This window comes from Cyprinodon variegatus, unplaced genomic scaffold, assembly GCF_000732505.1.
Source record: "Cyprinodon variegatus isolate N-32 unplaced genomic scaffold, C_variegatus-1.0 Scaffold520, whole genome shotgun sequence".
In the NCBI taxonomy this organism is placed as follows: domain Eukaryota; kingdom Metazoa; phylum Chordata; class Actinopteri; order Cyprinodontiformes; family Cyprinodontidae; genus Cyprinodon; species Cyprinodon variegatus.
The window spans coordinates 538500-549861 of record NW_015150973.1 but is presented as its reverse complement, the minus strand read 5'-3'; the positions used below and the strand labels follow the sequence as shown (position 1 = coordinate 549861).

The window sequence follows — 11362 nt, the reverse complement described above, 5'->3', positions numbered from 1 at the left end:
GTTAAAAGAACATTTTACAACAGTCATGTTTTAAGAAATTAAATGCCTTGTATAATTATACTTCTAATTTACTGAATTTAACTTCTGTCTCTTATCTTTCCCCAAGATTATGTTTCCATTGCTGGTAGTAAAATGTAATTGCTAAATTCTTCTTGTTCAAATTGAAGCTTTCCTTTGAACAAACACATTTGCTTCTGACTGATAGTGAGCCTACTGCTCAAACTGGGAAATCTATAAATATGAAATGTACCACTCCCCAAGAGCTATAAATCTAAAATTTAGGGAGAAAATTGTGAAAAAAAAAAAAAGCTCTTTAAGTTTTTATTTATTTCACCTGCTTCTGTCTGCTTCTGTGCTGCGGCAGGGTGGCTGTGGCTGAGGGCGGCCTGTTGGTCAGGATGAAATATCACGTCTACAGTGTTCTGGCAAACATCGGTGCTGCCCTCCCCTGTATGTCTGACTGGTCCTCAGGTCTGCCTCGAGTCACTGGTCAGTACCCCCACAAAGGGTTAATCCTGAATCAATTCTTCTCACAAAGTCTGTATTAAGAGTTTGATTAGACTTTTCCTGCATCCAAAACATACATTTGATGTATATTTGACAGATACCTATCAGAGGGCGGTCAAGAGAATGTAATGAACAAAAATAAATAATGTAAAGTCTTCCGCCCCCTGACCTGTCTGCTCCATCTGTTGGTGCTTATGATGCTCTTTGAACATGAATGCTTTGAGACCTTTGCAGAACAGCAATATTTAAGTTTTACTCCACTAATATTACATTAACACTGGTCAGTTGTTAAAGGCAGTGGGATTTTACTTTAAAAGGACAAGTTTTATAATTTTGTATCAATTATTTTATATTTACATACTAAGTTGTGTTGTTTTAAAACACTTAATTCCCTCAAATACACAAGGTTAAAAAATATAACACTACACCATGCAAAAAAAACCCCTGAAAATAAACATAAAGTGTTCTTATTTTTCTTTTTTGCCTTTGTCATAATGCCTTAATATGATGTCTAGTTTTCTGTTGCCGTTTGTTGCTTTTTTTCATTATACAGATGCGGCGGTGTGTCCTTAGCTAGGATTTTATTTCTCATGTAATTAATATTATTAATTTTTATAGTCTTGCTCATGGTATGTTATTGATATTACGTAATAGACTAAAATCATAACTGAAAAAAAAAAAAAAAAGCTAAGCTTTTTTAAAAAAAAAAACAAATATTAACTTGGCTAACAGATACTAAGAATGAATCACTATTAAAACAGAATTGAAAATCAGAAGCTACAAAACAAAAAAAGAAAACTAATGAAAAATTCAAAACTATGTAAACCTTGATATGAAAACCTTGACCTTAACCTTCGCTGGTTGTCTATGTTTCAGTTTAACGTGACACGCTCAGTGTCTTGGTTTGTTTCTGCACTTTGTTGTGTTGAAGTTTTTTTTATTTATTTGCACACAGTTTCTCACCATGACCCAGAGCTGACCTTTAACCACAGCTTTATTGAGCCTCCTTCATCCGGCTGGGTCGATGAGGGTTCGTCCTTTGACAGCGATGAAGAGGAGGGAGAGTCCCTCTACTGCGTTCCCCCGAGGGAAGGTAGGAGCACAGACACAGCTGGAAAGCAGGAGCGTTACGGTCATGAACGTCCTCTCTGTGTCCTCTCTGCAGATATCCCAGCTGTGGCAGGTGGGGAGTTCCAGGAGATGAGCTCCAAGTGTAACATGTTCCTAGACCCGTCTGGGTTTAGCAACGAAGACATTACGTCGTCCTTCAACATCCCTCGGACCTCCAGCATCGCCAAGTCCAAGCGGCCGTCTGTGTCGTTTGCAGAGGGGACACGCTTTAGTCCCAAAGAGAGGCGTGGATCCGGTCAGGACCCCGGTGGTCCTTCTCGCGGCAAAGCTAAGACCCCCTGGGGGGTTTTGATGCTGTCGGCCCTCCAGAGTCAGGGAGGCACAGCTAGGACTGGGGAGGAGGATGAAGATGAAGAAGAGGAGAGAGGAGATGAGGAAGGGGCTCAAACAGCAGACGATCAGCAGTCAAGCCGTGAGGACCAGGAAGTAGACAGTAACCCATCATATGCGAATTTACAAGTCCCTGGGACATCAGGACGAAGACGGACCATGTCCAACACAGCTGGTCTGAAAGGAACCCCGCCCCCAACATCTGATGGTGAGGTGGGAGCTTCTCATAAGCTGACCACAGTATATGTGACGGTAGGAAAGGCTGGGAGGCCTGTAACAAAACCAGAGTTAAGCTCTGAAGGGCCCGTCCAGGCCATGCTGCGCAGACTTGGCAGCCTGCAGAGACAAAGAGAGCAGGATGGAGGAAAGTCCAAGTCAAAGCCCGTCGAGGGGATCACTAAACCTCCAAGGAGGAAGCTGGGAGCTCGTGCCGCAGTGTGGGAGCAGGGAGGGCCGTCAGGAGCACAGACTAAGCCGATCAGGCAGAAGAATGTCTCAGAGGCTCCTCCATTAGAAGGAAACACTCCCAAACGACCTCTGTCATCAATTCTGAAAAGCGTCCCAGAGTTGGCCGCCGCTGACTGTGGGTCAACTCCAAGAGCTGAAGGAGCAGCCGTGCACAGTGTGAATGCAGGTGTAGAACAAACAGAGAGCAGCTATCTGACAGTGGGACCAGCAGGAGAGGCCGCTGAGATTATCAGCAACCAAGAAGCAGCACACTATGAACCCTGCTATGAAAACGTCCTAATTACACAACCATAAACCACAGACGCTGAGCCAGAAGATCAGAGCGTGATGAACCTTGTTTATCCCAATGGAGTAAAAAAAAATTACAGACATAAAGTAGTGCTTTAATTTATCATTTACACGATAACGCTACAATCAGTTGATATTTGGATTATGAAAACGAATGAAACATGAAAAACACTTCAGAACAAGATCAACAAGATAGAACAGCATGTGATTCAAATATCTGTAGAGCTGTTAAACAGAAGTCCTTTTCATTGACTTCATAGCGGTTTCTGTGCTGCTAATTTGTTTGACATCACATCACAGCTTGAGCAACAGCAAGTAATATTAAAAAATTAACACAAGTTGAATTGCTTTTGTAGAAATAAAAATTAGGATTACATCTTTTTTTGTTTGTTTTGTCTATAGAGACACCTTTTTGAAGCCTGATGTCGATCTGAGGAAAGTTCTTCTTTCTGTTTTTTGCTATTTAGACTGTTTCAAGTCACCATAGAGCCTCTCATTGAGTTCAAGATCTGGACTAAAAACTTTGCACTTTTTCATTCAGAGCCCAGTTTGAGCGGATTTTCAAGACATCCCCAGACCATGACACTTCCAACTCCATGCTTCACAGATGGGTTTCTGGTTTATGTGTATATGTTTATGCTTCCTCTGGCAAATCTTAGTCTGGCCTTCAATTAAGTATTATTTTATTTTATTTTTTACAGGTACTCACTTTCATACCAACAGTACTGTAGGTCCTATTATCACATTTAAGGATCTTTGGAGACATCATGTCCAACTCGGAGTAAACTGGATGATCAGAATTTTGAAAGTTGGAAGTTGTTTGAATGCCATCCACAATTAAATGTCTGATTTCTACTGTGACATCACTTTTAATTCTCCTACCAGACTTCTTATCTACTTAATATTATTCATAAAAGCCTCATTTAACATCATGAGGGAGTACTCTCTTATCTCAATGGTCAGATTTTGTGGCAAACCTACAAATTTCATTGAAATGAATGACTGATTTGTGGCTCATTTGATGTGCAACTGTATCACACCAGTTACCTTTAGTTTTTCTTGTTTATTTACATTGATTGAATTTCTCTGCATTGCTCAGATTGATGTAACATATCCTTCAGAACAGATATACAAGAAGAAAAACATGTTGTGGGTTGTCCTAATTATTTCCCCTGCAGTGTAGATTCCCTCTGTTGCGTAATGAAGTACTAGAGACAAAGTTGAACTTCTGTGCATTTTCACATCCGCTGCTGTACTGTTGCTGTTCTCTAACAGGAAATCACCTGTTATGGGGGTCTGTTGATTGGAACTAACATATCTGCAGTATATTGTTCTTCATTCACTCATTTTTGTTAAAGTTACAAATAGTAGACATGAAATAGAAAGTATAAGGAAGACTTTTTTCAACATTTTTTGTTAGTTCTTTGCCATCTTGTGATTATCTGACTTGAGTCCGTTTTGCGTGTTTGATAAAGTCAATCAGCTGACGCTGCAAACACATGGTAGCCACTCAGAAAACCAGACATTCAAACTTTGACCCTTTGGACTTTCTCTGGTTGCTGCTGTTTGCTGATCTTTATGAATGACGCTGCAAATGTTTGGCACAGATAGCTTCTATGAACATGACTCATCAGTTAAACATTATTTTAAACTCACACGACAAAAACAGACAACAAGGGTAAATGGGTTAAACTACTTCTTCTCCTTTCCGTTTGCGTCTGAACAGCCGAGCCAGTACTTGGCGATGGATCTGGGGTATGGAGGCATAGCAGGATCCACTCTCTTGGTCCTGAGGTCCACTCTGTAGTATTTGTCTAAAAAAAAAAAAAAAAACGCAAGAGAGTCCTTTGTTAAAGCAAAAGTTCTCAAACCTCTTAAGAGAAGCACTGGTAGGTTTAAAGAAATTCAACAGGACTTGACCTTTTTTATTTTGTTGAATAATTTGATAAAAAAAACAAAAACAAAAATGAGAGAAAAAAATGGTCATAAATGTTAAAAGGGATCTTATCAATTTCCTCTACAGTTTGGTTTTGGGGGCCGGATTTTAAAAAAAGTACAGAGAAGTGCATTAAAATCTAAGGTTTCACACCAATCTCAATCTCATAATCCAATATGGCCGCCTACAAACCGTAGTGATAGCTGCAATAACAGCTTTATTTGCACCTCTAAATATTATTCAATCCGTTTTACTGTTATTTTCAACCTTTTTTAGGTAAAATGCAACTAAAGTCTGAAAATATGGCAAACAATAAAATAAATTTTATTAGCACCTTTTTCTAATAGTAGTTAGACTGTTACTCAGCAGTTTTCATCAGAAAGTCCCAAAGGACTGAAACAATTACTGATTGGTTTGATATTATTTGGGAGTTCAAGGTTAGCAAGACATAAAAACATTTTGCTGAACCTGTGTTGGTTTGGAAATGATGAAAAACATAATACGTTAGGTGTTTTCTCTCTCTGCTTAGGGAATATTGCAACAATTCTTCACTGAAGTGTAAATACAATTAGCTTTGATTCCAACCTTGCATAGCGGCTTGGTGATCACACAAAAAAGGGCTTAAAGAGGAACTGCCCTGATTTTTAGTCATTTCCGCTTTTGTCATGGGTTAAAATACAGAGCATGTGAAACTGGTTACTATAATAAGTCTTGCAGACAGAACGGGAAGGATAATCAAATTATTTTCTCTCATTGAATCAACTCAGACTTTCCGGACTTTTGTATGGACATCTCTAAATTCTTTGAAATATTTTCTACTAAAGCTTTTTAATGTAAATTAAGAATAATATAATATGTGAAGATGATATTTCAATCTTCCTGTTTACCTTCTTTAAAGAAGAAAACACTCTGGATGGGCATTTCCCTTTGGAGGAATCGATCATTTCTGGTGTCATAGTTGCCTCTGTTGTTCTGGTTGTAACGATCCCAGTCCCGATCCCACCTTCTGTTCTGGTCCCAGTCCTGATTCCATCGTCTGTCCTGGTTCCAGTCCTGATCCCGCCTCCTGTCCCAGTCTCGGCCCAGTCTCTCCTCCATCTCCATCCTCCTCTCTGCCAGTCTCAGACCCATTTCCATGCCCCTCTCTGCAAACCCCTGCCCCATGCTCATACCCTGCTCAGCCATGGACCCCCAGGAGGGGGAACGGTTCCACCGCCTCTGACCTCTCTGCCATCTGTTCTGCTGGTACTGCTGGCCCCACTGCTGGTCTAGCCATAATGATGGCCTCAAAGGAGAGACGTAGATCCTGCCGGCCATGGCTGCATCAATTGGAGACTTGAGGCCTTTCCAGTCTTTGTTAATGAAGTGATGCTTGTCATGATGCTGAGGCACTGTGTGAGAAACGAGTCATCAACAAGAGCACATGCCTCTTTCTTTAAAATATATAGTGCTCTGCAATCCATGTTTGTTTAAGTTACAAACAGAAATAGTAAAAAACATCCATGATTTGTTTCTTTTCTAACAAAAAAATCTAAGCTGACAATTGATTTTTATTCAGGTCCCTTGGGTCTGTGCTTATAGAACCACTTTTCCTCTACATCCCAAATAGTTCTCCTGTGATTTTTATAATTTTTTATTTAAATCTTTACATAACTCAGGTTTAATTAAGTGGGACATATAGCATCCGAGAGCACATATTTTAGGGCCTCTCAGCAGATTCTTAGTCTAGGCCAATAAGTATTAAAGTAAAGAAGGAGAAGAGATTACTTGATGTGTAAATGTAGATAACGGTCAAGCCATATGAATCCTCTTACTAAACTTACAGTCGGAGAATAGTTCACTGAAGAAGCGCTCATAGTTGCTGTAGTACAGGTCTGTGTACTGCCTGAAGAGTGTTGACGGAGACCTCTCAGACATGGCTGCACACTCCTCATGGGAGGGTTGGTGTAAAAACTCGTACACGTAGTACTGGTCGCCTGGATCAAGCCACAGTATAGTTAGTAAGCCACAGGGTCACCTCTAAACTATAAGATAGCAGCAATACAATAAAGTTCTGGGAATACCTTTGAAAAAGTAAACTTTCTCCTTTCCATGGTGGCTGTGAGCAGGAAGGGCGAACGCTGCATCAACGTGATCAGGAATCTTGTCAAACCCAACACTGATGTCCCGTGGGTAGTCACCCTCCAGGACGCCATCGTCAAACCTCCAGTACTTGTTTCCCTAATGGGTGTATTAATAACAACAGGTTAGAAACCAATGATATTCATCTGGTGATAATGTCTCCATGCCATCACCTTAAAGATGTAGGTCTTCCCCTGACAGTTGATGCGGGTGAACGCAGCATCGATTGGCCCACTGATGCCCCACACATCTTTTATCAGCTTGGGATAACCGGGAAGAACCGCCTTCTGGTCCAGCTCAAAGAAGTACTCCCCTGGAAAACAGAAAACATGCAATGAAGCTACTATAAAGAAAGAAAACATATCTAGATGACTATAACTGTATTTCAGATAAAATGTGTGCTACCTCTGAAGGCGTAGATGGAGCCGTTTTTAAGCTGCATGAAGGAGTCAAAAGGCCTTCCACTACAGACCACAGCATCTGGATCGGGTGCTTCAGTGGTAGCTGCTGTTGTGTTTGGAGCTGCTGTGGTGTTTGGAGAAGTCTGAGCAGCTTCAGTTGTGGAGGCGAGCTCACTTTCAGGGGTCACTCTTTGATTCACAAGTCGCGAAGGTTTGGTCATTTCCAGATTGGACTCCCTAGGTTTATGTCCTCTTTGGTTAAAGTCTGGGGCGGGGGGCTGGGTGGATGCAACAGCTGGGGCACCTTCAGGGGAGGAAGTGGGGGTTTCAAACAAGTCATCATCATCATCATCCTCTGCAAACACAAAGGTGTCACCACGGGCTGATGGGGAACAAGAGTATCGTTAACAGCAGTGCTCGTCGTAGGAATCGAACTAGAGCCTGTGTAAAAATATGCAAACTCATATTAGGAGCGTAAGAGTTATAAGTTTTCTTACTCGTCATACCGCAGATGACCTCAAAGTCAGAGCAGCAGCTTTTGTAATACTTGCACATGGAGTCACACTGGCACTTCCTCTGAGCCTCAAAGCCATTTTCACATCGGTTTAGACAGGACTCTTTGGATAAAACGATGCACTTCATTCACTTTCTCACTTTCAGCTAAATCTGTTTTGTTAGTAAATCTCCCAGAAAAATTAATTACTTCCCTCTGGTTCTTGATAAGATTACATTTGATTACAGTCATATGAGACTGACAGTACAGCAATGGATCAGATCCAATTATACCGACCTTTTGGATGCTTGGAGAAGTTAGAAGCTACCTCGTTTGATTAATTAGTCGAGGGAACCTCAGTTTTTTGATCAGCCATAGATTAGAAGATAAAGATTGCAATCAGGACATTTTGTGAGAGATTTTGCAAATTTTAAGTAATTTTTTCCCACCAAAACATTATTCATGGAAAAGCACTATGGGCAGATTCTGGGCTCTCTGGATGTCAGGCTAAGAGATAAAAGCAGACTGGCCTTCATAGCCACTTTGCCAAACTTCCATGTTTTTTAGTTGTTTACCAGAAAGACCAACAACAAATAATTGGATCATTGTGAATGAGAAAATAAAAAAATATATATGGCTGTTAAAATCTGAAAATCTGATCTGCGCATTGCTCCCTTTGTTTAATTCCCTTCTACCTCCACCCAAATTGTTTGTATAGTTTTCGTAATTCATATTTAGTTCCATATCTAGTTTAAGTTGTTTCATTTAGATGTATATTTTCTAATGGGTGCACACTTTAGTTAATAGCTGAATGGTTTAACTCACACTTTTTCTTTTCTTTGAGGTTCTGCAAATGCAGATCAGCTGGAAGCCTGGAACATACCACTTTCCCAAAGAGCTGAGGGGGGAATGTTGTTTAAGTTGACCTTAGTTATTTTGTCACCTTAATATGCACTTGTTATTTGTGCTAAGTTAAAGTGTGGCTTTATTTGTTTAATATGTTTTAATGTTGTATGGATTTTTTCTGATTTGTTGTTTCTCTGTTATATTGTGTCTCCCACATGTGGCAGGTTTAGGTTATTCCATCCCTATTTAAGCAGCCTCTGTTCTTTATTGTTTATGTTAGTTACTGTTAAGTGGACTTCAGTTTATTTGGGCCAAAATCAAATCATATTTATTATTTAAGGGATTTGTATTGCCGTTTTAGCCATCATTATTTTTGACATTATTAAATCAAGATTTTTTTTTTTTCATTTTTGAACACCTTTTGTCCTCATTAAAGTTTGGTCCCTTACATTCCCCCAAGGAAAAGTGTACCGGTTGCCTACAGGCGTCCCCTAATTGACCAACAAAACTCACCTGCATGTACTTTAATTTTAGAAAACTAACTTTTTAGAAGCTTCATTGTTTTAAGAATCTACTGACTGGACACATATTGGTTATATACTGCATAACATGTCCCAGATGGAGCATAAAACACTCCAGATCACATCAATGCAATTTTGACACAGGGAATCAGCTTTTCTTTAGGGAAGACAGAAAAACCACACCATAGTTGATGTAGCAGATGTGGAAAGTAACTAGTTACATTTATTCAGTTGCTTGAATAATAATTTAGGAGTAGTTTTACTGCACTATACTTTTTACTTTACCTTGAGAAAATATTGTCACTAGAGCTAAAAAGATTTATGGATTTGTGTTAAAAAGAAAATTGGTTTGGAAATTCTGTTCTTCTGCCTGGAAGTTTTATTTTTCACTTACATATATATTTTTTGTTTAAATCATTTTATTGAGTCTTTAACGTACCAGATGTTACACATTACTTTATATTTGGATCTGTCAGATGTTATGATGAGTTATTTAGCACTTGAATAGCCTTGTTCTAAATACTTTTTACTCTAGTGATTAATTTCCTAGATGGCTACTTTTTACTTTTAAGTAAAAATATGATTAAGTAGTGCTTGATCTTATTTTATCTTACTTGAATACAATTTTTGGGTGGAGGTTCCATTTTAAAGCCAAACACAGCAGAAGCCAGAGCAGCCAGAGCGGCAGTGGTTCCCACAGAAGCATGTATATGGGTTCAGACTGATCAGTACAAGCGCTTCATCCAATTCAAATTAAGCATTTAAAAAAAGGAATTTTATCACTTGAACATGCAAAGCTGATAGAGGTGGACTTCTGTTGGACCTGAAGGGGCTTCTTCAAACTATTACTCTGAATGGTTGAACTAAAATGCATGCTACTCTTTTAAGATTTTCATTAATAAAACCTTCTAAAAACCAGATATCCTTTTTTATTTAGTTTATCATCATTGCGTGTCAATGTAAAATAAATCAAGCCAGGTTTAATGACATTTCTAAAGTTCCCTGCACTAAATCAAAGGCTTGTTATGAGAACAAAGTGAATCAACTCTGTACTATTCAAAACAAAAAATTGACTAAACATAAAAATTATGTTTAATTACTGACCTGGTTAGAGAAGAGGTTAGTAGGGAAAGAGGCTGACACCAAGGTTAATGCCCCGTAAGAAGGGTAAAAAGAAAGGTTTCTTAAGAAGAAGACACAATTTCTTTTTTTTTCATTACTCACCATCTTGGGCAAAGGCCTTGGCGCTCAGAGCGAGCAGAAGAAGGACACACAGCTTCATGCTGTCTCTGTTCTGTCAGCAGACAGACTGAGGAGGTAATGATAAACCATGCGCTCTCGGTTATTGGAAGCATGTGTCAGTCACCCCTCTTCCCTCTGTTTACTTTAACCTCGTTTGTTCACAAGCAGCCAATTCCAGACAGAAAAGGAAAGAAATCAATAAGAAAACACAAAGCTGGATTCATCTGAAGGAAACATGTTATCTGTTTTTGGTTCAGTTTATTGATCTTGAAGTGAGTGTCTTCTGTAAAATTGATGAGTTATGTGTCCTCTGTGGAACATCCTAAATTTCTGAAGTGGACAGCTCTGTTTTGCCAATTGTTCAGGAAGCAAATGCATAAGTGCTTTAACAGATAAACAGACACAGATCAGACCAACAGCTGCATTTCAAAATGCTGCTTTCAAGAGGATAACTGCAGTAAAAAGCAGGGGTAAAAAATCAACCTCCAAAAAAACAGCTTAACCTCTAAGGATTTCTACTGGCTGAGTTTTCTACAGATAATCCAAAACATTAAAACTAGTACTGTTCCTCAACTTAGATGATTTATTTATATTGACAATGAATCCTTGTTCTGTTGGGAAGTTTGCACACATATTTCTGACATGATCTAATAAGTTTCCTAAAATAAATCCACCTATGTGAATAACTTAAAGCTAAAGAGGAGGATTTGTGTGAATTAAAAAAAAGTACAGGCCCTCTCCACTTAAAAAAAAAAAAGCACATGTACAACCCTGTACCCATTCCCGAGAGGGAATACGTGTTAAACGTGTGTGAGAGCATGCACTAGTCCATTTCTCCTCGTGCAGGCTCTGTTTAAAATTGCTTTTTGCAACCCTCATACAATCTTACCTTCCAAGAGAAGAAAATGGGGACGAGCGTGAAGGACTGCCTTACATATCACTAGAATTATTGACAATTAAGAGGACAATTTATTTTGATGATCCACCCGGAAAAAGAACATCCTCCACCATACCTTTAGTGTGAGTATAAATAAAGCTTTTCTGTCAAAGAATGTTAGAAAACATTATTGAACATCTT

General features: G+C 39.2%; 2 protein-coding genes across 6 annotated transcripts in view; one reads left to right on the top strand and one right to left on the bottom strand.

The window, feature by feature from the left end:
* Nucleotides 1-2934, top strand: part of scarf1 (scavenger receptor class F member 1) — a 10409-nt gene extending 7475 nt beyond the window's left edge. Inside the window, exons 9-11 of one of the 2 annotated variants that reach the window (XM_015390981.1) lie at nt 365-489; nt 1463-1600; nt 1673-2933. In XM_015390981.1, the coding sequence (XP_015246467.1) occupies nt 365-489; nt 1463-1600; nt 1673-2730 (1321 nt within the window). In that variant the 3' untranslated portion in view covers nt 2731-2933. Of the gene's footprint in view, nt 1-364; nt 490-1462 lie in introns of both variants that reach the window. The other variant, XM_015390980.1, reaches the window with a different exon arrangement.
* Nucleotides 2820-10381, bottom strand: vtn (vitronectin). Of its 4 annotated transcripts, XM_015390982.1 has the most exons (8): nt 10267-10381; nt 7680-7799; nt 7187-7564; nt 6955-7094; nt 6724-6880; nt 6484-6636; nt 5548-6051; nt 2820-4538 (listed from the first exon to the last, which is right to left on the bottom strand). In XM_015390982.1, the coding sequence occupies exons 1-8, from the start codon at nt 10322-10324 to the stop codon at nt 4417-4419; spliced, it is 1632 nt and encodes a 543-aa protein (XP_015246468.1). In that variant the 5' UTR covers nt 10325-10381; the 3' UTR covers nt 2820-4416. The 4 variants fall into 4 exon arrangements, with proteins under 4 accessions (XP_015246468.1, XP_015246469.1, XP_015246470.1 ...); XM_015390983.1 differs by lacking the exon at nt 7680-7799 and having other exon boundaries at nt 2821-4538; nt 10267-10373; XM_015390984.1 differs by lacking the exon at nt 7680-7799 and having other exon boundaries at nt 2821-4538; nt 7187-7537; nt 10267-10356.
* Between the last annotated feature and the right edge of the window lie 981 nt (nt 10382-11362).